This window comes from Alosa pseudoharengus, unplaced genomic scaffold, assembly GCF_046254945.1.
Source record: "Alosa pseudoharengus isolate Yale_2024_CS ecotype anadromous, Long Island Sound unplaced genomic scaffold, YU_APseudo_1.1 YU_APseudo_1.1_scf_16, whole genome shotgun sequence".
In the NCBI taxonomy this organism is placed as follows: domain Eukaryota; kingdom Metazoa; phylum Chordata; class Actinopteri; order Clupeiformes; family Clupeidae; genus Alosa; species Alosa pseudoharengus.
The window spans coordinates 36,365,905-36,392,957 of record NW_027468630.1 but is presented as its reverse complement, the minus strand read 5'-3'; the positions used below and the strand labels follow the sequence as shown (position 1 = coordinate 36,392,957).

At 42.8% G+C, this 27,053-nt stretch overlaps 2 protein-coding genes across 12 annotated transcripts in view; both read right to left on the bottom strand.

Annotated features, from left to right (window-relative positions):
* The window catches only part of ppfia1 (PTPRF interacting protein alpha 1), a 50,387-nt gene extending 33,736 nt beyond the window's left edge, over positions 1–16,651 (bottom strand). For all 11 annotated transcript variants that reach the window (XM_076287907.1, XM_076287909.1, XM_076287910.1 and 8 more), the window contains exons 1-2: positions 15,678–16,651; positions 13,141–13,404 (exon numbers count right to left, since the gene is read on the bottom strand). In XM_076287907.1, the coding sequence (XP_076144022.1) occupies positions 13,141–13,404 (264 nt within the window). In that variant the 5' untranslated portion in view covers positions 15,678–16,651. The remainder of the gene's footprint in view (positions 1–13,140; positions 13,405–15,677) is intronic.
* A 2,870-nt stretch (positions 16,652–19,521) lies between these two features.
* On the bottom strand, positions 19,522–26,334 carry LOC143126005 (uncharacterized). Its single transcript, XM_076287906.1, has 13 exons — positions 26,174–26,334; positions 24,882–25,090; positions 24,402–24,539; positions 24,045–24,156; positions 22,984–23,770; positions 22,750–22,891; positions 22,487–22,630; positions 22,120–22,181; positions 21,840–22,024; positions 21,353–21,753; positions 21,156–21,252; positions 20,869–21,073; positions 19,522–20,704 (listed from the first exon to the last, which is right to left on the bottom strand). The coding sequence occupies exons 1-13, from the start codon at positions 26,294–26,296 to the stop codon at positions 20,565–20,567; spliced, it is 2,745 nt and encodes a 914-aa protein (XP_076144021.1). The 5' UTR covers positions 26,297–26,334; the 3' UTR covers positions 19,522–20,564.
* Positions 26,335–27,053: the final 719 nt, after the last annotated feature.

Below are 27,053 nucleotides of genomic sequence, written 5' to 3'. Positions count from 1 at the left end.
GAGCCTTGTGCAAAGGACATATACTCATTATCTGCAGCAATTCTTGCACTGTCGTCCTGCATTTTCTCCTACCAGCAGGACGGATTTGGGCCTTCACAAGACTTGATATTGAAACAGTTCAGCGTTGACGGGGCATTTCCTTCCCATACGGTCTGTCTCTGAACTTTTTGCTTTCCTATTTGCATCCCTGATTCAAAGTTGAAGTTGCCTGATATTTAGCAGACACTTTTATCCAAAGCGACAGAATCGCAATGGCAGGTTGGGGATTCGAATCCAATTGTCAGACAGCGAGGTGTAAATGGGGACTCAGTAGCGCAGTGGTAGCATCAGTGCCCCTACCACGAACGGGGCAACAGGCTCAATGCACACTAGGGCTGTCACTTTACGTTCAAAAATCGATTGCACAATCGATTGGACCAAACAACACAAGTTTCGAAAACTAAAATAGGGAATCGATTTTAACCAAATATTTACACTATTAATTTTAAACGAAATAAACAAATAAAAAAGATAGATGTAACAAAATTCACAAACAAGAATATAAGAATATAAAAGAATTCCGAAGTACAGTAAGCACAGAGAAAGCTAAAAAGAAAATTCCCACCAAGTTTACGCACCGGGAACAGCTGTTTCAATCAGCTGCTGTGCTGCTCGTGTTTTGCCAAAAAATGGAGGACAACGCGATCAACCTGTGCGACATGTAGAGAGACGAGTGATAGGCCCTAATAACTTGAGGAGTTCGATGTGGACGTACTTTTTTGGATTTTTGGTATATCAAACTATGGAGAAGAACAAAGAGGTAGGCTACGCAAACTGTGCAATCGAGTTCTACGTAGGCGAAATTTGTTTGACATTTCTAATCGTAAACACAGACACAGCTACGTTGAAGCCTGCAGTCATGTCACTGATGTAATGGCAGTCCACTTGGCTTACTGGTTTTCGAGAATGTTGCACTTTTGTTTGTCATTGTGCACGAAACTTCACGCCAATAAATCATCAGAAATATTGCTGGCTTGCGTCTACAAGCGCCCTCTTTACGTTCGTCCTAATGCCTGTTAGTTGTTTGTGGATTGGCCTATATTTGCCGTTGAAAAAAGGAAACGTCTTTAGACATAAAAAATCGATTTTACAATCGATTCAATGAACACTTATGTCTCAAAAATCTAACAGGATTTTTTCACAAAAGTGACAGCCCTAATGCACACAGGGACCCAGGTCCGAGTCTGGCGAGATCATTTCCCGAACCCTCATCTCTCTCCCTCAATCATTATCCTGTTCAATAAAGGCTAAAAATGGGGCAGGCCTTATACGGTTGGCACCACAGTTTGTACATAACCAATGGCTGCTCTCATGGGGTTAGTAGTATTAAACAACACAGACGTGTATTTTCTTTGCAGTTGAGTAAACGACTGCATTTCAAATCCTTAGTAACAAGAACGCTGTGCTAATAATGCCGCTGTGCTAATAATGTATGTCCAAAAGGATTCGGTAAGACCTTAATGAACAAATTCACCAGTGCTTACAGCCCTTGGAAATCGAGAGTAAACTGAGAATGTTCAGCCAAACAGAGGTAGAGGAGGTTTGTGTATCTTCTAGCACACTTCTAGTCATTAGTTTCTTCTAGTCCCCCCCATAATAATGCCTCCTCGGATCGGCACTAAATCTTGTAGGTGACCTATTTGATATCAAAAAGGTTAGTCTCACTTAAAAGTAAAAGCATCTACTGTATATGAATGCTAGTCCCCTTCTGCTTTTCTCCCTAGCTCCATGTGAGTCTGCGCCCAATGTCTCTCTGTGCTTTTATGGGGCTGCAGTAGAGGCCACCAGAGGGAGGACTGGGCGTCATGGCGGCTGCAGCCGACACTAGGGTGCTTCTCCCGTTTCCCCAGCAGCGAGCGCAGATCATTTTCAAGGCCCGAGGGGTGTGGGGAAGGGGAAGACGACTAACGACTAGGGAAGGGCCTTGTCGCGCCAGACGGTCGGGGGTAGGTGCGTGTGTGTGTGTGTGTTTGTGTGTGGGGGGGGGGGTATGTTACCCTCTTGGCAGATGGGTGTGTTACAGGTCAGAGCTTGCTGACCAACTGCCTGGCAGACACAAACCCAGCACATGACCGCTTTCATTGGTCTTCCAATGAACACTCAGAATCAACAACAAAACAGTGTTTAACAGCATAATAATGCTGACGGACAGATGCTTACAAAGGCAATAAAGAACGGCTCACACGTGCTTACAGAAATAAGTAGGCAGGCAATTCAGACTATTCAAACACACGCATAAAGCTTATCCTTAACTACTCATGAAATATGTACGGTGAAGGACGGAGTCCAAATGACGGAGACTCTCTCTCTCTGGCTTGCTGTCGCTAGGCAGATGTTATGCAGGTAAAAGCATGGAGGATGAGGTTACAGACGAGCAGCTTGTCTGTCACCCCGACCCCTTATGCCTAGGGTTCATGCTGCATGCATGCACGCACACTCACACACACACTCACACACACACACACACGGCCATGCAAAGGGGCCCGGTTGAGCTCTCAGGGAGAGAATGCACAAAAGCAGTGTGGTGAGTCGCTACGGCTGACTGGAGTTTTGACATGTCGTCCTCTGTGTGTGCCAAGTGTGAGCCTGTCAAGATGCTCTCCTTGGTGACAAGGCTATTGTTTTCGCTTCTTTATTCGTTTATCTTTCCAAGAAATTTCAGGCTAGAAAAAATGAGACAGTACCTCTATTTACCAGTGAAACTCCACTTCCTCCTTGAAAAAAGGGAGTTCGCTCCACCTCCGGCTACCTCATCAGCAACGTCTCCGTCGTTTCCTGCCCCTCCTTCTTCTTAAATCACTAAATGTCCAGCCATGGGCTGCCCAGTCACTACCATGGGTTCTGGGGGTTCGGGGTGGGGAGTGAAAGGAATCTCTCCTTCTGCCTCACTGCATGCTGGGTCCTACCTTCCCTCATATATAATCCCCCTCTCTTCCGGTGAAGCAGGGCTTTGACTTTGCTGCTGCAGGAGAGGGCCTCAGGCTGTGGGTGCACTGTGCTCTGAGGGGCCCGTCAAAGGGTCTGGTGTGTGTGAGCTTGCAAGTGTGTGTGTGTGTTTTAGAGTGAGAGAGAGGGTTTGAGGTGTGTGGGTATGCGCATGAGCATGTATTCGCATGTACACGTGTGATGGTGAAGGTGTGTGTGCAAGACTGAGAGCGGGTCTGGGCTGAGTTAAGCTGGGCCTGTGGCCATTTCAGCCCCTGCTGCCTGCGCTGGTTCGGTGCTGTGGCTCCGGCGAGCGTGCGGGTCTTTAAGCCAGCTATTTAAACTCACATCTGGCATCGAGGCGGCCTTGGCAAACTCCAGTGACAGCGCTTGGAACAACCCAGCCTTTGTCTGTCTCTCTCTCCCACTCTCTCTCTTTCTCTTTTTGTGTTTGTCTGTGTCTCCTGCTCTGTTTCTCTGTCTTGTCCTCTCTCTCTCTCCATTCTCTCCTCTAAACATATCTCTCTCGCTGTCTCTGTATCAGTCTGTCTATCACCATCTTGTGTTTTTATTTTAAGTACCTGCTTATCCCTTCATACCATCTAGTAGAAGCTTGGTAAAATAATGCTGTCCTGTACATAAAAGGAGCATGCTGGCAACCATCCTGTATCTCCTCATCCATCTATGTTTGGATCTGAAGCAGTGCTGCATTTGTTACAGTACATAGTGCATTCCACTATAATTACCTTTTTTTAGGCCTCAGATATATAAAGGGGATATTTGCTAGCCTCAGAGCAGTGGAATGTATTGTGTATCTGTGTGTGTGTGAGTGAGTGTGTGTGTGTGTGTGTGTGTGTCTGCCCTGTGTTCTCCTTTCAGCTGGGTCTTGGGAGGATAGAGCTCTGCGGTAAGGAGCTTTTACTTTTCCTGCATGCTAACACTCACTCACAAACACACACACAGGTTAGAAGTATACACAACACACACACACACTAAAAACAAAGGTCACTACCAGAGGCAAGAACCTTGCCCTATAGAAAGGCTATTGACCCCATACACATTATTGGAAATGCTGTGGTTGGATACACAAATACATGCAAGCTAAGCACAACAACATCTAGGCCTAAAGCTCATTTCTTTGAGATACTTGATCCCACCAGACTTCTCTAAAATACAGTATAGAGTATTACCACTGCTGCTTTGATAGCAGGACTTCAATTAAGGCTGGTGATTGATGTGTGCGTGTGTGGTCATGAGCAGACTGCCTGACATGAGACGTTTATGGGACTACACACAAACACCACATTCAACCCTGTTTGCCCAGCCACTCCGAAATACTGGATTATCTGGCTGGACCCCCCCCTCTAACTTACACTGATCTGCGTCTCGAAGAGATTTAGGATTAGCTGAGACACTGAACCCTTTATCTCCAAGCACAGAAAAAAAAAACACTGTTGACACAACAGCCATCACTCACTACAGCACTGGCGTGGCTGACAAGAACACTATCTAAACAACGGCTGCTAAAATAGCATACGGATTACTGGAAACAATGTAAGATCTTACTCACATAGCACCTACCGGGAGACTTAGCTCAGTGTTGAATGAATTCAATGGGCCAAGATGTGTTACATTCCATAAAACAGGATGGCACAGGTTCAGCACTTGATGTCAATAATGAACAAATTTGGCACGGATCTACCCCATCATATTCCACAGATACTGCAGACATGTGGGTGGAAGGCCGAGACAGAAGCAAAGAATCTGGGAAATCAGCTCATAATTATTCTTTGAACAATACTGCCTATATTCCCATAAAGGAGTGAGCAAAGTGATTGGGACCCTAACCGCTCAGCTGATGAGTGTACAGCATGCATTAGTGGCACAGGCTAGGCCTCCCCCAGAACCATCCCCACTCAAACCAGACCAAGCTTCCATGGCTGGCACGGCTCCCTCATATTTTCACTGCATGGAAAAAAAAACACTCGATCCCGATCTCTCTCACACACACACACACACACACACACACACACACACACACACACACACACACACACACACACACACACACACACACACACACACACACAAGCTTAAATGGAATTTCACCGTCAGACTTTCCATGGACACACAGCATACAGCCGGCTGGATTTTGCAGGAAAATCAATAACCCCCCACCCCTCCTTTAATGGCCACTGAATAAACTGACTAAACTCCAAAAGTGAAGTCCTTTGCTACAGCTCTGGAGGTGACAAGCCTGTGGCTGTAAGGAGAGTGTGGGGTTGTGGGGAAGAATTCTTAAGTGTGTGGGGAAAATGAAGATCCCAAAGAAGAGACCATGTAGCGTTCTCGCCTTTTGTTTTGGACACTTCAGCCCCTCCTTCCACCCCTCTCGTTTTAAATCACCCTTCCCTTGCTTCTGGACGAGGATCACAAGACCGACAGAGAAGCAGCCAGCGAGCTCTCAGACTTGCTTGCACTCACACCCTCTTTCCCTCCCACTTTATTTTCACTCACCCCAATTACTTAAAAAAAAAAGAGACAGACAAAAGAGAGACACAGAAAGAGAAAAGAAAGAAAGAAATAAAGAAAGAAAGAGGGAGAAGTCACGTGAAGTGGGCTGTGCTTTCCCAGCAGTACAAAGCTTCCACTGTGCCATGTCTGTTTAAAGATCGCTGTGCTCTCACCGAACCAGGGTGATAGAAACAAACAGAGGGAACGAGAGAGAATGAGAGAGAGAATGAGAGACAGAGAGAGATGTACAGGAAGGCTAATGGTTAGGCGACGACCCCACTTCAACCAAACCACACACTTAACGAGCCACGCACTCCAGTGCGGCGCAATTAGCCCAATCAAAGAGAGAGCGCTTCAAATAAACCCGCTCAGCTGTGTGCCGTGCACATGGGTGTCTACAGCTGGCCCCCTGGCAGGCCTTGGAGGAGCTGCTGTGCACCCAGAGTGCTTTGCTGGGGAGCATGCTACGCACCAAAGAATGGGTGACCTTCTCACATTCAGAGACCATAGACCATACATGGGCAACATACGGCCCGCGGGCCACATCCGGCCCGTGGGCTTTCCCTGACCGGCCCGCGTAAGGTCCGTGAAAGAACAATAGTCAAGAGCCTAGCATAGAGCTTTTATTTTGAAAGCGACTGCTATTTGTACGCCCATACATTTGTGCGTGGATGCATACGATGTAAACACCCTCACTGATGTGCTGGTGAATAGAATTTATGCTTCTGCGTCGACACAATGCAGTTGCCTTTAAGTCGGCGTAAACCTTTCAAACTTTTGTGTCTCTTATGTCTGCGACGCTCACCACGGCAAAGGTTGTCAGAACGAACTCCTGCTGTTTGTTGGCGATACGAAGTGTTAATTTCAAAACGTTACTGGCAGATAGACAGTTTACATTCGGATAACCCCGTCACTGTAACCAAAATATGTCTGAGTTTATTTGCAAAGCTTATGTTAGTGAACTAGTATGATGCTACTACCCACAGGTTGCTTGAAGCAGCCGGCTCAACACACAGGGCGAGTTGACCAATCACAGTTTTGTGCATAAAGTTAAAGCAAAAACATAGCCTACATTTTTTAAATAGTTTTCTTTGTGAATGTTGATTAACTAATGACAGCCTACTATTGTCTGCTCCACATTTTCATAGTCTAATTCTTCATAGAGTTAATTTAATGATGGTAATGATTTAATGATGAAATATTGCTGAGTGTTGATGAAATGGTGGCACAGGCCTATGGTTGTGTGACTCCTTCACATTTTCATGGCCTAGCCTAATTATATAGATATTGTAGTACTTTTTTATATCAGTCTTTGAAAACTGAAAAAAAAAAAAGTCAATGTCAAAAAATAATTTTCGAGAATGAGAATTAAATACTGGACATAGATTAAATAGCCTATTGCTGTTTTTCCTTGGTCTCCCTCACATTTTCATCTGTTCTTACGAGTAGTAAACAAAACCATATGATTTACTTAATGTTATACAAGAACAGAATAGAATTGGACAGAATTGAGTTCAGTATTTTGGGTCCGGCCCTCCTCAACAGTCCCAGTTTGTCATGTGGCCCCTTGGGGAAATTAGTTGCCCACCCCTGCCATAGACCAACCATCCAGCCTCAACACACACACACACACACACACACACACACACACACACACACACACACACACACACACACACACACACACACACACACACACACACACACACACACACACACACACACACACACACAAAAACTCGCCTGGAGACGTAATGGGAGGCATCACACCCTCTTACTCTCACACACGACCCTGCCACCTCGGAATGCCGGTGCATTCCACACCCCGACGGGTCAAGCTCTCCAGGAGTATATGGGAGGGCCACCAAGGGGGCAGAGAGAGCTCAGAGGGGGGCTGGTGTGTTTGAAGACTGCTGATCTGTGGTTTTGGTGGTCAGGCTCTCTTCTCTCTCAGTTCTTTGAGTAGGGAGGGGGTGAGAGAGGGAGAGCAAGAGAGAGAGAAAGAGAAAGAGAATGAGAGAGAGAGTGAAAGAAAACCAGGAAGGCAGGGCGAGAGAAGGCCATAGGAGCTATCTATTTAAAAGGCTCTCACGACAGGACAGGATGTTAAGAGTTTATGCACACTCACACCACCCTCTCCTTCTATGGGCTGACACACACACATACACTTTCCTTGAGGGTACAGCTCACCATGTCCGGCTCTTTTACTAGGCCACCACATTAAAAGCAGGACAAAGTGAGGTGACAACACAACCACACTCACATAACCTGAGCAGCCAGTGGCAGGCTTCCGACAGTGGCACAGTACCATCCTATTACTCACCTTAAACAACAGGCTTGGACTTGACCTAAGTGGGTCAGGTTTACATAACTCACTTGAAGACAAAGAATGAGGACACTACTCTTACTTCCAGTCAATGCACAGCAGATTGCAATTATCTGGACACTGGACAGAGATATCCCTTCATAAAATCATGTGCTGGATATTTCTGTTTTATGGCTTAACTGTAATGTTGCAAAATACTGAAGGCCTGGAAGCCATATGGCATGTTATTAGACGGCCCCTCTGTGATCTCGCACAAAGACTCATTGTTTGACCCCCACACAGGTGGTCTGGCCAAAGTTAAACTAATTACTATACAGACTTTTGACACCTGACTTCCTGCCTATAACCCCCCCCCCCCCCAACCTCCATTGTAACAAAAAGAATATCAAATTATTTGTAAATGCATCAATGTAACATATTCATGTTTGGTCTTGAATTAATGCTTGCAATGTGGGTAGCAATATAATCATAGTTTCAATGAAATATGTGCATAGTTGTAGATGAAGAACTCTACTGTAGCCTGCATAATAACTTGAATTCTTATTTAGATCTTGCTTCTAGCTTGCCCCCCTCTCTCCCCCATCCCTATATCTCCTCACGCCACCATTGTGGCACTAGCCTACTTAGCTACTTGGAATACTATTGATGGTCAATTTATTAATTTCATGGAGTCAGATTAATCGTAGTTTCTCGCAATTTTTACCAGTAGGTAGGTTTACATGGACAATTTTAATCCAATTAGAATCAGAATAACTAGATGTACCGCAGAGCGGTACAAAATATGACCGCCGCCCAGTCCAGCACATTTTTTCCACAAAAAGAAATCACGCTGAAAGGCCTATATGATTCTAACTGTCTCACTAAATTGCATTATCCACACTCAATTCTCACTGGTATCTGCTAGACAACAAGTCCCAAAACATGATTAGTTCATAGATTTTACATGTAAAATTCATTTTATACAACCCCACCTCCATCTTGCCTGTTCATAATTCTGAGAAATTCTTGATTGTTTGTGTTATGTTTATGTTATGTGTGTGGGTGTGTGTGTGTGTGAGTGTGTGTGTGTGTGTGTGTGCGTGCTTGTGTGTGTGCCTGCGTATGTGCCTGTGCATGGAAGCGTACATGTGTCTACTGTGTGAGTATATGTCATACGTATGATTACTGTGAATGTGTGTGTGTGCGTGTGTATCTGTTTGTGCACATGTGTGCACATGAAATGGGTTAACATGACCCCTGGAGGCAAATATACGGAAAAAAATGGTCATCCTAGGCCCTACAGTTCTCAAGATATTCACAGAGAACTGTGTCTGGCCTACCCTCCTTTCGGGGGGTCCAGTCCAGCGGGGGGGCTACAGATCAAAACGAAAAATGACGGTTCCATGCTATCCATGTGGGGGTACATGCCCACCAAGTTTTGTGTACCCCGGTCTTTCAGTGTCCCGGGAATCCTTGTTGGTGTACGTCACTAAATGTACACATAAATTATTTTATTGTAAGGCCCCCCATGAACGAAAGTACACAAAACTTGGCATGCATTCGGAGGGTGTCATAATGATCCTACACTTTCAATTTCGTGCAGTTTTGACCATGTCAGCCAGAGATATTGTGATGAAAACACCTAAATTTTTGCTTTTTAATTTTTAACTAGGTGGCGCTATACATGAAATAAGTGGTAATGGGATGGGTTGACATGGCCCCTTGAGATCAACATACAAAAAAAAGGTGGACCTCCTAGGCCCTACGGTTCTCGAGATATTCACAGAAAACTGTCTCTGGCCACCTACAGGCCAGTTGGTGTATAGTAACATAAATGAATTTATTGTGTGGCCCCCCATGAACGGAATTCCACGAAACTTGGCGTGCATTCAGAGGGTGTCATAATGATCATACACTTCCAATTTCGTGCAGTTTTGACTATGTTAGGTCACAGATACCTGCGATTACAACACCTCATTTTTACTTTTTTGTGTTTAACTAGGTGGCGCTATACATGAAATGAGGGTTGACATGGCCCCTTGAGATCAACTTACAAAAAAAAAATGGTCCTCCTAAACCTTACGGTTCTCGAGATATTCACAGAAAACTGTGTCTGCCCTACCCTCCTTTCGGGGGGTGCAGTCCAGCGGGGGGGCTACAGATCAAAACGAAAAACGATGGTTCCATGCTATCCATATGGGGTTACATGCCCACCAAGTTTCGTCTACCCCGGTCTTTCAGTGTCCCGGGACTCATTGACGGAAATTTGGACATGCGAAAAAGAAAAAAAAAAAGAAAAAAAAAAAAAAAAAAAAAATCTGACTAAACCTATATGACCGCCGCTTCGCTGCGCGGCGGTCATAATGAGTGAATCAGAATAAATGTAGAATAAATATTTATTCCGATTGAACAGCCATTCGTCAATTGGGTTGCCTGCTGTAGCTTCAAGGAAAAGTAAAGCAGTAATGACTATTACGATCAAAGATTCCAGTGCTTGTGCACCTGATTGGAATAGAACATACTCCATGTAAACAGATGGCACAAATCTTTCAGTTGGAATAGTTTAACCGAAATGACTACATTTTATTTTTATTTTTTTTAAACTGTCCATGTAAACCCTCCTACTGATTCACGCACTGTTCTGTCCCACAACGTTGAAGACGCACTTAGCCTTTACAGCCAAAGTATTTCTCTACCCGTTGACGCCTTTGGGCTGAGACAGTAACCATGATGGTGGAGCCTGCAGTGCTACCAAACACATAGCAAACTCTCGTGAAAAGAGTCTGATCTTATTTCAACTGGGAGTGTTCTGTTGACCAAGCAGATAATCCTTTACCTGCAAGTCCTTTGAAATCAAGACCCTTGCCCAACAAGACCCTTGCCCAACCTTGCTTTGGCTTTGAAAACCAAGCGCATCACAAATGACATTTTCATAAATCCATTTCATCAGATTAAACAATAAAACAAACAGTTAGAGATGGGCGGCAGCTACTTTAAGGCCCTCAAGCTTCACATGTCTGCCAGCCCTCTTGTGAATGTCAACATGTCCTCCCCCACCCACACCTCCTTCACTTCTGCGCACACACACACACGCCTCCTCTACTTCTGCACATACACATTCCTGCCCGCTCTCCTCTCTCCGTGGTGCCATTTATTAGTCTGTGTGAAGGCCAGAACATCCCTGCAGAGAGAGGGGGAGGGAGGGAAGGAGAGAGAGAGAGAGAGAGAGAGAGAGAGAGAGAGAGAGAGAGAGAGAGAGAGAGAGAGAGAGAGAGAGAGAGACTGCTCCTGCCTGGGGAATTGTCCAGAGTGTGCATGTGCTTCTCAACAAAACAGATTTAGAGGCCTACACGCCATTTATTTCTGCAATTGTACAAGAACTGCCAATTACAGTATGCAGTCATTCATCTCTAATTCAATAACTGGCCAAAGAGCAAAAGTAGAGACAGTTTTTTTCCTCCATCCCTCAATAAACACACTTCTCACTGATCTCTTCTGAGTTCCCTGCGCGTGTCTCAATCTGTGTCTTAGTTCCCGTTCATCAGTTTTTACCCATCTCTCTGTTTTTCAGAAAGAGGCATTGTGTGCTGCCAAAGCTCTCTACAAGGCTTCACCGGATCATTCTAAAATATCTCACAACATCCAAACCACAAGGCGAGGAGGAGGGAGCTCATTTCTAACCCCAGCACTCTATATCACAATCTCAAGAATTTGAATGTGGGCTCTTTCTCATCGCCTGGACTACATGGGCAACTGTGCAGCAGCGTAGCATGGACATTCAACATTAGACCTTTTCTAAAATAAATAAATAAATAAATAAGACTCATCACCTTTCATTTTCATGAAGAATTACTACTACAATGAATTATGAATCATGCCCTATAGTTATGGATAGGGTTCCTTATGTCAGACCTACTTTCTAAAAGTAAAAAAAATATTAAAAATGCAAACTTGAACCTGTTGAACAGACAAAACCATTTCCAAACAGGTGTGCAGACACATGTGATTGAAAGACAGTGTTTTCCACAAAGACTTTAGGCCTTACAAACACTGCTGGTGAATACTCTAATTTACAAGAGACTCGTTCTCTTTATCCCCCCCCCCCCCACACACACACACCAGATCAAAGTAAAATTGACTATGGAGGTATTCCACAACACATTCCTTCCGAGCACTGCAAGCCATCATTTCATCTTCAGTACTGAGGATCCCTCTAACTGCATTCTACTCTCCCATAGATCTGCTGTGTAAAGCTGGGCAAAAGGGTCCAAAATAGGGCTGGCAGGAAACCCCTTCAATGCATCCAGATTGGACATAATGGCTAAATATACATGGGGAGGAAACACACTCACAGGAAACATAAACAGACGTTGTTGGGCCCACAGAAGCTGGAGCGACAGCTCATGTGCTATTCTCATCAGGTTCTGTTCTAAAGGTTTTCCTCTAGTAAACCAAGAGGGCAAATCCCAACAGCCTGACGCCGACGCAAACATTAAGGGCTCTTTAAAGAAATGCAAACCATAACACAGTCATGACTAACTTAGCATGTGAATCAATTATAGCCCTTAAAGGTGTTTGAAAGATAGCACTCTCTTAATCTCAGATGATGTAACGGAGATAACAAAATGTCTCGCTAATCGGTGGGGACAATCTACATAGCTTACTTCACCCTCTTCATAGGTGAAGCTGAGAGACTGCTGAGAAGGTTGAGAAAGGCTGAGCGCCACATCTGAGGGGGGAGCTGTTTGTTTAGACATACTAGTACCTCCACAGCTTCGTGCAGACCATGTAAAGACAAAAACAGATATGACCAACATGAACCCTTCATTTAAGGTCTCCGGGGACCATTGCCACAGACAATGGCTGAAATTCTAGCTTCCTCACTCACAAGGTCCTCAGTCCTTCGTCCTAAATCAGTTTGGCCATCTGTTGAAGACCATGGTCTGATATATTGTCTTTGATCCAACTGTTGAAATACCCTACATAACCCTTCTCCCTGAACTCTGACCATGGTTAATATTGGAGTAGCATGCTTTTGTGTTCTCTTTGAAGATATCCAAGGGAGAGTTAAGGGGTAAAATCATAACCCCACAAACACTCCAACATTAAAAAACTGAATTTAAATGGTGGATGTCAAATACTCTTGTGTTTGCTACAAAAGGCTAGTTCAGCTTTTGTCTGACACAAGCAACTATGACCTTGGAACTAGCATGACCAAACATATCTTCATCAGAAATCGTGACAACACTACAACAGTGAATGCTCAACCAGCCCACACAAAAAGAACCTTCTGCACCCAGGGCAGAGCTCCATCCTGCCTGCTGCAACCTGGGTGGACTCAACACCGAGCGTCTTACCTGGGGCAGAGCCGAGTTGAGCTGCCTCTGTAAGGAGTCCCTCTCGTGGCTAACTTCGTGCAGCTTGCTTTGGGTCAGGCCCAGGTTCTCCTGGGTCTCCCGCAGGGTTTCCAGGAGCCGGTCCCTCTCCTCCAGCATGGACACCATCAGCGACTCGAAGTGGCCCTCGGAGTCGGACTGCAGCGGGGACCCAGAGCCCCTGCCGCTGCCATTCCCAGGGCCCACCTCTGCCTCACTGATGGTGGGCATCACCTCGCACATCATCTGCAAGAAACAACCATCAGGCATGGCATGGGAAATGTAATATGTTAAGTGCAGAGACTGGTATTTAAGACACGCAATAGCATGTTCAGTATTCAAACCTGTGACAACAATTGTCAGGCAGCAAAGAGACCGCTGCCCCACTCTATGTCCGTAGATAACTCACAACCATTTACTACAACTACCTGAAGGTGGGGTTGACCGATTTGGTAGTTTGAGCTACTACTCTTCCTTTTTTGCTTTGAGATGTGCCTGCCCCCGAATGTTGACAACACAAACATATGGCACGGTCACTGAAGGTGTGAAAGGAAGAACCTGCCCTGCACCAGTACTGTAAAAAGTGTGAATATAGCAGTACCTTGCTGCTCCACTGAAGTGAGAAATGACAGTACATCATGGTCTAGGACCTTTCTCTACTCACTTCATTTTTTCTTAACAAATTTTTATTGAGAGTGTTTCTTGGCAGAATCAGCAATCTTTAATCACTATGTATTTATTTATAAGACATCTCATCATGCAAACTTCCCAAATTCGCACTTACATAATATAATAACTGGATTTAACAGCAGGAAAAGGGTTCAATCTGATTTGATTGACAGATCTACAGAACACATCACTAGCTCAAAGAACAGACCTCTTACTCTGACCAACACTCAAAGTGAAGGCAGGCTGGCCATGATGTGAAGCTAAACAGCACATTCCAAAGAGCTTGGCTGCTGTCTCCACGCACACTGTCAAAAGACCAGCATGGACAGTGAAAAAAGCACACTACACGATTAGCTTCCTCTATGGTGGAATTAAACATATAGCATATCCAAGCTCCCCATTAAACAAAGGGACGCTTAATTGTGTCACTGGATCTCTTGGGATGGTTATCCAGACATTCAGAGGTCGATCATATAAGAAGACTTAAGCGACCAGAGCTTCAATATATCATCATGGATGCATTCAAAATTGGATGAATGGGCTAAAGTGTGAGTGGGCTAAAGTGTGAGGGGGGAAAATCCCAAAGGCACCAGTATTCAAAATCTATTGTTTTCAGTTCAGTGCCCACTTGCAATCCTGATGTAGTAGCATCCATTCAATGTATCCTGAGGAATCTACCCAGGCAATAGCAATAGCATACCCCTGACCCACCCCAACCAATGACATCATAACCCTCATCCCGACCTGTCAAATCCTGCAAGACTTGCAGTTAGGTATCACAAGCCTGGAGAGGAAAAAGGGTTACCCTAATTTCACTAGGCAAATGGACTCCGCTGCTGTGCTCTCATAACGAGGTCAAGCGACGAAAGCACCACAATGAAGATCACTGAAGGGGGAGGGGCTATACTTTCAGCCGCACGAGACAGATTGACAGATGGCACTAGGAGGATGCTTCTCTTTCCCCTGCCTGCAAGTTGACCACTGCTGTCATTGCCCTACTGTAGCCTTGCCTCGGAATCTTAACGGTGGCTAACCATCATTTTGTCCTCATGTGGCGAAGGAACTGAATGAGGAGAAACTAGAGACCACGGTCTCGAAGGCCTGTCGGAGTAATGTTAAGCAACTATCACATTCGTATCATCTATATCCTCGTGACAAATATCTCTGAAGGAAAAGCACCCACGTTACTACACAAACAGCTGAAAATATCGCAAAATAAACGAATCTCACGTGGACGATGAAATTAAACGAAAAAACTTAATCTAGCTGCGATGTACTTTTAGAGTGAAAACTATATCTCCCCTATAAACTATTCTACCATAATTTATTTAACATCCCTGTTATCGATTTACTTTATTCGACAAAATAAGATCGATATAGAGAAGGAAGAAATAACAAATGCTCTGTCTAAACTGTGCTGGGGTTTTGTGCAATGAATGATTAGGCTACTAACGTTACACATAAACTGCTAGCAGTCTGACTCGCAAACAACAAGGTTAGCGTTGAAGACACCTACCTAACCCAATTAAGACAAGTATAAATTAAGATACATTATTCTCATCACTTAAAGTATAAGACAGAGTGAGAAATAAGAAAGGAGGTGACATACCCACATGACCTGTAATATAACGTTAACTAATGTAATTATGTGAAGAGTTATTATAACCAGATTAAAAGGCCGACCATAACCGAACTAGAATGAGCTCTCCAAACACTATGTTATGTTAACGCTTATCACTCTTAACATTATACCTAAAAGAGATGTCTAACATAGATTCCCTGGAATGGCTCACATAACTATTAACAGTCGAAATCAAGGTATGCTACCCAATATCAACATGTAGTTTTACCTTCGCACTGTTTAGATATCCGTCAAGTCCACTTTTCTTTTGTTTTCAGGAACAGTTCGTTATCTGAAATGTAATCTGAGACCGGTTATCCTACTCTTGTTTTGGCCTCAGATATAACGGTGAAGTTGTGATAATCCTCAAAGCCATCAAAAAATCATAAAATCCATCAACTGAGAAAAAAGAAATCGGTCTGTGAAATGTTCGCCACACGAAGGAAAAAATCCAGAGGCCTCACAAACCAGACAAACATTGGACAATTATCTGAATCAAGTGCTAGCTTGCTATCTGGGTATTTGGATATATTGCATGGTTTTGCTGTACTGGCAATTGTGTTTGACATAAATTAACTTCTAGCATGACTCGGCATTGTGGTCATAATACAACATAATATGTCAAAAATGAGTACTGTAACCACGTATTTAAACTTACATTTAGCCAACCCCCCGTATCTCAATAGCAAGCCAGCTAGCTACTAAGCTAAACACCGCTAGCTTTTATGCTAACAAGCTAACACTAGCCAACTCATTTGATGGCGAGGGAATACCACAATTTTCCGGTGCTGAAATAAGTAAGGCCCCAAAAGTGCATTCGGTGCACCAACAAATGACGTAATAAGTACTTAAGGCAACGCTGTGAAAAAGTTAACATCCAAGGGTAGCAGCTATTTCTTCTAACGTTAGACCACTTCTCTGCTGTTGAGCCGCGTCACCAAGTAGAACGGAGCAAAAAGAAAAGCAGACTGCTATCTAGATCCAGAAGAAACCTTGGAGCTCACGGAGACCAGGAAAACTTATGATCTGTGTCCTAAATACAAGATCCGCCGTGTAAAATGTAGTTATCCGCAATCATGTTGGTTTCGCACACTTTGAAATAATTTAATCCAGCATAGGACAGCCTCTGAATCTCGGTTTTCCCAAAATCCTGATCGATGATACCCGTCCCTCTCCCGGTCGGCGGAGAAGTCACTGGTGCTATCAGCCGTTTCCTGCTCTCCAGAAAAGTCAGTGCGTGCTGGTGACGTTGGTACGTGGCTCGGCTCGAGGGAGCGCACGCAGAGTAGCTCCAGTGTCAAAGCAAATGGCCATAAGCGAATGTGGAGCCCGTGGCGTCAAGCATAGGCCTACTCAAATTAAATAAAAAACAAAATATATATAGACACCTGTATCTGAACGCTACAGACAAAAAGCTGACCATGCAAAGCCCCACGAAGTGAATTTATTTAAATCTGAAAGCAAATATCAGCCCCACATCCTAAAGCAAGGAGAGTGAACACAATCATACATTCAAGCCTATGCAGAAGCTTAGCCTTCCTCTCCATGATGATTAATGTGTTGGCGTTTATTAACATTATTTAAGTCTTGGATAGCCTAGATTAAGATCTAGCCTTTTCATTATTATTATTATTATAATTATAATTATTATTATTATTATTATTACATTGTTGTTGTTGTTGTTGCTATAGCCACTTTCAATTTTATATTTCTCTCTCTCTCTCCCAAGACTTTTGTATTGCCCGCTTTAAACAGGACAGGATTAGAATTGTCTGACAGCTACTTGGTGTCCTCATCCCTGCGACCCTCTCTGGTTACGTCTCCCTCCCACAGTCTTGTCTGGTCTCTTCACACTGAGGAAGTCATGTGCCCCATGACCCCAGACCCCAGCCCACTCACTTTTGTCCCCATTTCAGTAACTAAAATTAGATCACTCTTACTTCAGCCTCTTCCAGAGACATGACATGAGGACCAGAGTATGCCAGCACTTCAGCATTTATCCGCATGGCAGACTGTAAACATGAGAATACATTTTCATCAAAGGCTAACTGGAGGATATTCCCACTTCAGCAGGACGAGGGAGATCATCACACATGTGTCCATGTCAGCTACTACTGTTTGCATTTGTCCCTGTATGTACAGCATGTGACCTCATGTTTGGGTATACATTATTTTATGAAATGTGAGAATGACATCATAGTCTGATGAGGCCTGATGGTCTAAAGTGGAGTCATATGTCACATGAGTCCTGTAATTGACCTGTCAACTTGTTGAAGAGTCTAACTTTGGGATTTGCTTAGCTTGTTTCTATTCATTCGTATTCATGTGTAATGGCTCAAGTGAATGGGCTTATTGTTTAATCAGCTGTTGGTGATGATGACTGTGTTTTTCCCCTGAATGATTTTTAAATGAAGGCAATTGCCAACCAAAACCATTCATTGTCACAGTGTCAGTCCTGAAATAAATTGAACCTACACCTTTCTCATTTTAAATTGCTCCGCCTTCTCTCTCCTTCATCCCTTCTAACTCTTTATTTTTCACACCACAAACTTGAAGCTGTTTGAAATCGCCACTCTCAGCACATGCATTACCAAGTATTTTTCCTCAGTCTCTAATCAGCCTGACAAAAACTGACATTTAATCACAGCAGACAATATATAGGCTACACAGAGAGAATGCCAGGAATCCACGGAATTTCACAGGGTCCAAGAGGTCAGACAGTCACACTGTGAACTACCCCATGTCTTCTCCTGCCCTTACAGCAAACAGGGGGGGGGGGGGGGACAACTATGTGGAAATATACAAAGTTTGTTCATTTTCAGAGGCATAAACACTGGCGGATAAGCGGATATGTCAGGAGATACTAACATACAGTAAGTCTCCAAACCAGTTTTGGAAACCAATAAAAAGGTCCATTATAGAAAAACACACTTTAAAAAAAAGATAATTTATTTGAGGTAATCAAATAGCTGTAGGAAATAATATAACACATTCATTTTATTTAAAACTGATTTAAAATAAAAGTTTCATATCTTTAAACATTTTACTGTCATAACGAGGTAGAAAATAGTTTAGTTTGTTGCCTGGACTGAGTGTCTCACATTCAGGTTAATATAATCAAGACGAAAACACTGGCTCAATCTTGCCATCTGGTGGGTGGAAAGTGTATTTTCAAGATCAGGTTTGGGTAAAGACTAATCCACCAAGATGATCACTTCATAATTTAAATCTTTCAGAGAGACATCATGGTGTATTTGTTTGAAATCTTTATTGCCATACCTATAGCCATTTTTTTAGATAAGGTAAACTCATAATGTAGTATCCAAAAACAATTAAGACCCTAACCAGACAGGGCTGCCCCCTATCTAATACTTTTCACAATCACCATTGAGCCCCTTTATATAGCTTAACATTACCATCCACAAATCTCTGGAATCTTAAGGGGTGAGGCTGAACAAAAGGTACTTTCCTCAGTTTATCACTGCCAAATTACCACACTGGAGGCTCTTGGGGAAATTTCAGGCTATAAAGGCAACTATGACAAAAGCGAGTTATTCCCTTTGAATGCAGCTGGGCACAACTTCCTATCACAAAAAGTGCCATTTAAAGTCGTTGATAAATGCACATACCTCAAATTACAGATACGTTTGAAAACCTCTTTAGAGCAAACTTTAAACCTTTGCTTACTAGAACCAAACGAGATCTAAAGCGCTGGTCCCTACCTCCCCTATCTGTAGCTGGACATGTTAACTCTATTCAAATGAATATTTTACCAAAATGTTCTTACCTCTCAATGTCTACGAGTCTACTTAACAAAAGCATTCTTCCGTAAACAAGATAGTTTGATATCAGAGTTCCTATGGCAGGGACGGCCTTCAAGACTTTGCAAAAGAAGGTATAGGAATGGGTTTAAGGTAAAGCATAGGAATGGGATTTAAGGTAAAGCATAGGATGGGTTTAAGGTAAAGCATAAGAATGGGGTTTAAGGTAAAGCATAGGAATGGAGGAAGTAAGAATGCAATATTACTCTTGACATCTTTAAACATGCACTTCAAAGAGGAAGGTTTCACATATTTGGGTCTATTTGTTTTATTGCATATAAAAATACAAATGTACAAATTACAAAAAACATGGAAAAAAATGTATGCATATGTGTTACACTGGTGGTACACTGACTGCATTTGTGTAGGGTTTTTTACTCGTCCGAGTATCAAAGTGTTTTACAAGTTTCTGCCTCATTCATCCATTCACACAAACATATGACAGAGGCTGCCATGCAAGGTGCCAACCTACAGACCAGAAGTTTTCAGTGGGGTTCAGTATCTTGCTCAAGGACACTTTGATAGGGACAGGAGGAATCAGGCTCAAACCTGCAACCCTTTGGTTACCGAATGACTCCCTTATCCCCTTCTGCTACATATAATTAATGAGGAAGAAATCTTTATTTTTATGTAGACAACCAGAAACCAAGAGGACACCCCCAAAATTGTAATGAACATCCATTTTACTGAACACCTAAAATGAAATAATCATTACATATATTACAGATATATGTGCATAATTGAACTTGACACTAGTGTGTCTATGTACCCCATCTGTTTCATTAGTGATAAAGTAGTTTGTAAACCATACCTGTCAACATTTAGCTTTCCAAAAACGGGAGTGGGGGGGCATATTTAATACGTTTCATACACGTGTTTTTAACACTGCATTTCGGTCGTTGCTTTTACCTTACCATTACCTTACGCATGCCAGTTATGTATCCACCAGCTGCCTGCCTGCAGCCTACTTCCAAAACTCCAAACAAAACGGTTGAAATTGAAACCAAGTGATCGTGTATGTGTAGAGTGTATTTCATACACAATCTGGCAACCAGAATGGATCAATGATTTTAAAATGAAGTTTGATGGCTATGCAAATTACGGGAGTTTTCCGGGAGAAATAACAAAACGGGAGGGTGCTGGGAGATGACCTTGAAATACGGGAGAAACCCGGGAAAAACGGGAGTATTGACAGGTATGTTGTAAACCCAACCTTGGCTAGAAACAAAATATTTAGCTTGAACACAACTCTATTCTATAGCAACATCCTGTGTACAGCATGTAGGACATCTGCCTTAAGAGTCAGAAGTTGGCAGTGGCTGATACGCAATCTTAGGTCGCTTTGTGTAGATCACTGCACCACACACCATGGCAGAAACTATCAGCAGGCATCCAGCGATGACAACAAGATTCATGTTCAAACCATTATTTATCACTGTAAGAAAACAGTTAAGCAACAGTTACAAACTGCATGTCATGTATGGTCTGTTTGTCTTAAGAAACTGAAACATAAGGACATCTTATGACATTGAACTGTGACGTATAGTGCATTTTGTGATGACCCTGGAGACACAGAGAGATACACAAGAGGACAGTCACCTGTGCTTGGAGCATCCCTGATGTCTGCGCTCCTGCTGAGCCGCACAGGACCCTGGGAAACGTAGTGACTGGTGGTCTGAATGGGAGCCTCTCTCCTGTGATGGTGATGCACTGCAGGTGAGGCAGTGGCATTGGTGCAGCCCTGAGAACACCTGGTGTTGGGGTTTCCAGCCTCACACAGTATCACTGAACAGGTGATGAAAACCTATGGACAGACAAACCATTTCTAGCACTGATTACAAATGAACATGCATTAAATGAGGTGTGTTCATTTTGGGATCTGTTACCTGGTCATGCCATCCGATGAATTTAAATGCCTTCATTCCAAACTGGACTTTATTGTCATGGTTTGAGTAGAACTGCACAGTTTCATCTTTCTTGCATCTGTGTGAAGAGATGAGAAATGTTTACTGTGATGGGAGAAGTAGCAACAAAACATGACAGAGACCTCCCCAGTATCCACAGCAGCCCTTGTCAAACGTACCCATTTTCAATGATGGAATAGGACGTTTGGGCTTGAGGGTCATCGCTGGGACTGGCCTTGCAAGACTCCACAAAGAGCTCAGTGTTGTTGACTGAAGAGATGCCTTCAATCTGCATGTACATCCTCTCACCAAGGCCGTATTCCAGGGGATAAGACTTAGGGTCCCTCCGATATTGGAATTGACTTGACCGGAAGAACTCAAACTGATAACTGAAAGTTCCAAATCCTTTTTGTATGAATACGTAAGGGCCTCTGTGAGTGTCAAACTCTAGGGTCACACTGCTTTTCTTAGGGTACTTGCAGAAGAACTGAAACTCCACCTGGTTGATTCTGGTTATGACGTCGTTTTGGTTATCAAATGACACAATTTCATTCTTGAAAAAGAGACTGTCGTCATCTTCCTTTAAAAAAGAAATAAGGGAGAGCATGTTAATTTTCGAAAGACACTTTGTACAGAAATTTGGTTGGGCTAAAAAAGTTCACTCACCTCCATCGTAGTACCACACGTGTTAAGGGACATGTTAGCAAAGACATGGGTGCCATTGGAGTAGAGTGTGCAAGATGGGTCATTGAGGCGCAGGTGATCCACATGTAGCGTGATACTCTCTGATATTGATGTTTCCAGCTCAATGGCCATGAAATTCTCAGAACAAATCACATTGGCTTCAGGAGCTGTGGGTATCAGATAATGGTGCATTACATTATAGTCAAGCAAACATGTATCCCTTAGTATTTACTAGTTTCTTGGAATAATGAAAAATACAAACCAAATTGATGATGTTCAACCTCAACAACGACACATCTCATCTCAGACTGGTAGAAGTTGGCACTGAAATGAGATACACTGACTGGTTAACACTGACACAGTGCACATTTTAATTTGGACTGGTATCTCCAACAATGATAAAAATATGCAAGGAATAGAGTGCTGTCTAATTTGAAAGCTCAATCCTGAGAGAACAGGTTACTTGTTGTTAAACAGCAAAGAAATGAGTGTGAATAGGGTTATATTGTTCAAATAGATATAAACTCATATTTTTTCTTCATATTTGTTACATGCAACTCAGAGAAACAATATATGTCAGTCCTACACATAACATTGCAACCAAACATTAGAAAAGTTTCTCATCTTACCCCAGTTTGCTCTCAGCAATAAAACAGATGGGGAAATGCTGGCCAAGGTCATCAGTCCTGGGTGTCCATCTCAGGACAAATTCCCCAGAGGTGGTTCTATCCTTTGTGATGTTTAGAGGCCCACTTATAATGAGATCACGAACCCTTCAAGAGAGGACAAACATTATGTCATTATTGAAGATAGGGTAATAGTTTATTGACACGGCTGCCTAATATCAACACACAGAAATACACATGCACAAATTATGTGGAGTTCTTATTACACTGAGACAGAAGCTGTCGCATTTATTCTGATTTCTAGCTCCTGGTTGATGGCTGCATGAAGTCGCTCTCTGTTGTTTGGAGTGGGATGCAGGAACTTAGGCAAGTATACTCCCTCACTGCAGGATGGAGCTGGAACATCAACTGTGATAGCAACAAATCATTAATAACTAGTGCATTTGGGATTCTTTGACAGAGGACAAGACAAGAAGATTTATATTTTCATCAAGTCTCACCCAAAACAACAAATTGCAGTGGAAGTCGACTCAATGGAGTGCCGTAATGTGACCAAGGGTTAGAGGTCGCTGGGGGGCTAGTTGTAGTCGTAGTCGTAGTTCTTGGAGTTGGAGCACTTGTGATTCTTTGAGTTTGGTACCACCACCACAATGGAGTTGTTGGGCTGGCTGTTGTAGTTGGAGCAGTTGTGATTCTTTGAGTTTGGTACCACCCCCACCATGGAGTTGTTGGGCTGGCTGTTGTAGTTGGAGCAGTTGTGATTCTTTGAGTTTGGTACCACCCCCACCATGGAGTTGTTGGGCTGGCTGTAGTAGTTGGAGCAGTTGTGATTCTTTGAGTTTGGTACCACCCCCACCATGGAGTTGTTGGGCTGGCTGTAGTAGTTGGAGCAGTTGTGATTCTTTGAGTTTGGTACCACCCCCACCATGGAGTTGTTGGACTGGCTGTAGTAGTTGGAGCAATTGTGGTTTGGAACCATCCCCCCCACCAAGGAGTTGTGGGGTTAGTCGTAGTTGTAGTAGTAGAGGGTGTACTGGTGGTTGAACTCAGCCAAGGAGTGTAGTGGTTGGTTGCGAGGGGTGTGCTAATAGGTGGAGTTGATGTTTGGTTATACCAACCCCCCCATGGGGCCCGCCGCCTGCGTCCTGCATGCAATGGACCCCTAATAGATTGTGTCCCGTCACTGTAGGTGAGACTGATGTGCTGATTTGGGAAGTCCTCAACATAAAGCTCAAACCCATAGTAGCCAGTGCTGCCCCAGGCAGTGTAGTGTAGATTGCAAGTATTCTGAGAAAAAATATCAAAATATATGTTGCATGTTGTCCCGAGAGTGCTTCATGTGTGTGTGTGTGTGCGTGTGTATGTGTGTGTGTGCGTGTGAGAGAGAGAGAGAGAGAGCGAGAGAGAGAGAGAGAGAGAGAGAGAGAGAGAGAGAGAGAGAGAGAGAGAGAGAGAGAGAGAGAGAGAGAGAGAGAGAGAGAGAGAGAGAAAATGAGAAAGAGACAGACAGACAGAGAGGGCACATGTGCACGTGTGTGTGCTATTTCTGGGAAACTCTTACCTGATCAAGGTGAAAGCCTGAGGGTAGACTCCTGCTGGTTCCACATCTAAACTTATCACCATCTGGATCACAACCTATGAAGTTATATGCACGCGGACAGTTCTGTGGCACACTGTAGAAGATTTGGAACCTTGTGTTAGTAAAATCCCAACAACATTTAACGTTTTAACTTTCACTTGAACATCAACACTTTAACAATAACTTTGTCAATACCTTTATCTTTTTACGATTTAACTTTTGTGATTTAATATCAAATAATCACTACCCATGTGATATCAATCTAATCATAATATGATGAGATATACAGTAATGGGATATACAGTTTGAAAGACACTGAATATAAAGACAAGATTTTACCGGACAAATGATATCATGGTTGCATGTGGAGAACTGTTCGGTTCATTCGTGTCGGATCTAACTCCAAGATCTACCAAGATTGGAAGGTCCCAATACACAATAGAGTTTCTCAGGGACACCCAACAGCAACTATTTGCACTAAAAAAGGGATAGAATGAAGATGATGTCACATGAGATACATGATCATAATTTCACCATAAAATCAAAATGATCAAAAATCAAACACTTTCTGCAATCTTCCAAGCTACATTCCTCTATCTTCTTCATTTAAAAGACTGTTCATGGGTTCAACATAAGGGCTTTCTGTAAAGTCAAACCTATGGATGGCCCCCTGCTTGCATTCAATAACATGATAATTCTGATCATAATTTTGATCATTAAGTTTTGTCTGGACAATTACAATAGAATTGAGTGAAGAAAATTCTAATTCTAATTCTTGTTCTTTCTCTTGAAAATATTAGCCAAAATAGATGAACTTACGTCAGCTGAAAAGGCCTATCACTCCAAAGGCTTCTTGTCATGACTCCTTCCTTTTGACACCAATTGTATTGGTATGAATACCTTCCATTACTGTCATCTATTATTCCTAGTTCCAGATTTGTCTGACTTCCACACTGTCCACTTCTACAGGTGCCCCAGTACAAAGATTGAGAGCAACTATCAAAAGTGTGCTTGTAGCGGAAATCCACCTTGAGTAAAATGTGATATCATCTTTGTCAGGGACATACATTCATTTTTACAGAAACATTTTCAAACACACATCTTTTATACGGAACCCCAGAGGTGTCATTGCAAGATATTTTTTTTGAGTATATCCAGAAAAAGTGCGCTCATCTTACAAAATTGTGTGCTCATTTTGCTAGATTATGCTCTCAATTTAGTAAATTGTGTGGACATTTTAATAAATTCTATGCATTTTACTAAATAGTGTGCTCATTTCACTAAATTGTAATTGTACTAAATAAGTACACGATTTAGTTAAACACACACACAATTTACTAAATTGAGCGCACAGTCTAGCAAAATGAGACCACAACTTAGTTAAACGACTGCATTATGTTGTAAAACAAGAGCAAGAGTATACAATATAAATGTGCTCACAATCTAGTAAGATAAGACCACAATTAAAACGAGCGCACAATTTAGTAAAATGAGCGCACATTCTCTTGATATGCAAAAACCAGTAGCCTGAAAGTTGTCGGTTCAGTTCCCGGTTCTACCATTGTACCCTTGAGCAAGGCACTTAACCCCAAGTTGCTCTGGGGACAATGTGATCCCTTGTAATATAGCTGACATATGTAAGTCACTTTGGTCAAGAAGTGTCTGCTAAATGTAATGGGTGTCAGTGACGTTTTGTCCTCAGTAGTGCTAATGTATTATTTGTTATTGTTCATCTTGCCAGTGTGCAGTGAAACCAGAGTGTCTGTACGAAAGGCTCAGGAATTACAGTGCTGTGAATAATCAATTATTTTGTCACACAGGTACCGTTAAGGAAGGGAAGGACCAGGAACACTTCACATTTGTGTATGCACAGTTCAAAGCCATATAGTGATAGAAATTGAAGTCTAACAAAGTCTACGAACTCTATTTTCTGTTCCTTTTTTAAGAGAAAAAATGCAATGATGTGAGTGATTAGCATTTGATTCTGAATCATATTACAAGTATTTGTAAATTGATTTCATGTTCAATTGCTGGAAAAAAACCCTGTAATGTTTCTACTCACTAATCCTGAAAGCAATATGAAACAATGTTATCTTAAACAAGAGCTCTACCCTGTATGATCCATCTGGGTTCCTTCCTTTAGGGGTGAAGGAGATCGTGCCTCCCCAGAAGTGGCTTGCTGAGGTGATGGAGACCAAGACCAGCAGTGGCAGTACCAGTGTGTAGAGAGACATGATGTCTGATGTCTCAGAGGTTGAGCTGGACTGCTTTATCTGAAACCTCCCCTTTTATACCAACAGGAGGAGGAACTATTTTCCGGTCAACCATATAAAGACAAGATTAGCTGCATCAAAAGGTAGACTTCAGATAGGTGCAAAAGCATTCTTTAAGTCTGAGACCTGATGAACTTGTTTTCAGCAGAACAAAGAAAATCACACTGCAGGGGTGCATTTCCCGATAGTTGTTGTTGAACGCCTACCATAGATAAATTACAAGAGTGATTGTGGTTTAATATTCTCCAAACCACAATGGTTGCTCAATGATGTAGTCTTGACTACCAAGACTGAGGGTTCTCAGTGTGCAGGCCAGTCATCCAATAAAATGAATAAAATAATCAGTGGCTGGCAGACTTTTTAGAGTTTAGATTTAAAAGGTGTGTCTAAACAAAGTAATCCTTAAAACATTTTACTCATATACATTACACGTGACATGAGAGATCAATATCATACTGAGATACAGTGCAGAATCAGCTGCAGGACTCTCCACCAAACATTTATCAAACATTTAACAAACATTTATCAAGGTGTCCTGACAGGCAGCATCTTAATAACAGTGAATAGCAAGTGCTTTTACACAGTGTGTAACGTATCAGTCACATTGTGGAAATGAAATGTAACAGTGTTCACAGACCATAGATAATGTTGTACCCTGTCGTTGCTGAATGGTTGAAGCTAAACAGGTGTCAACTTGGTTGGCACTGGATGTGGTTGG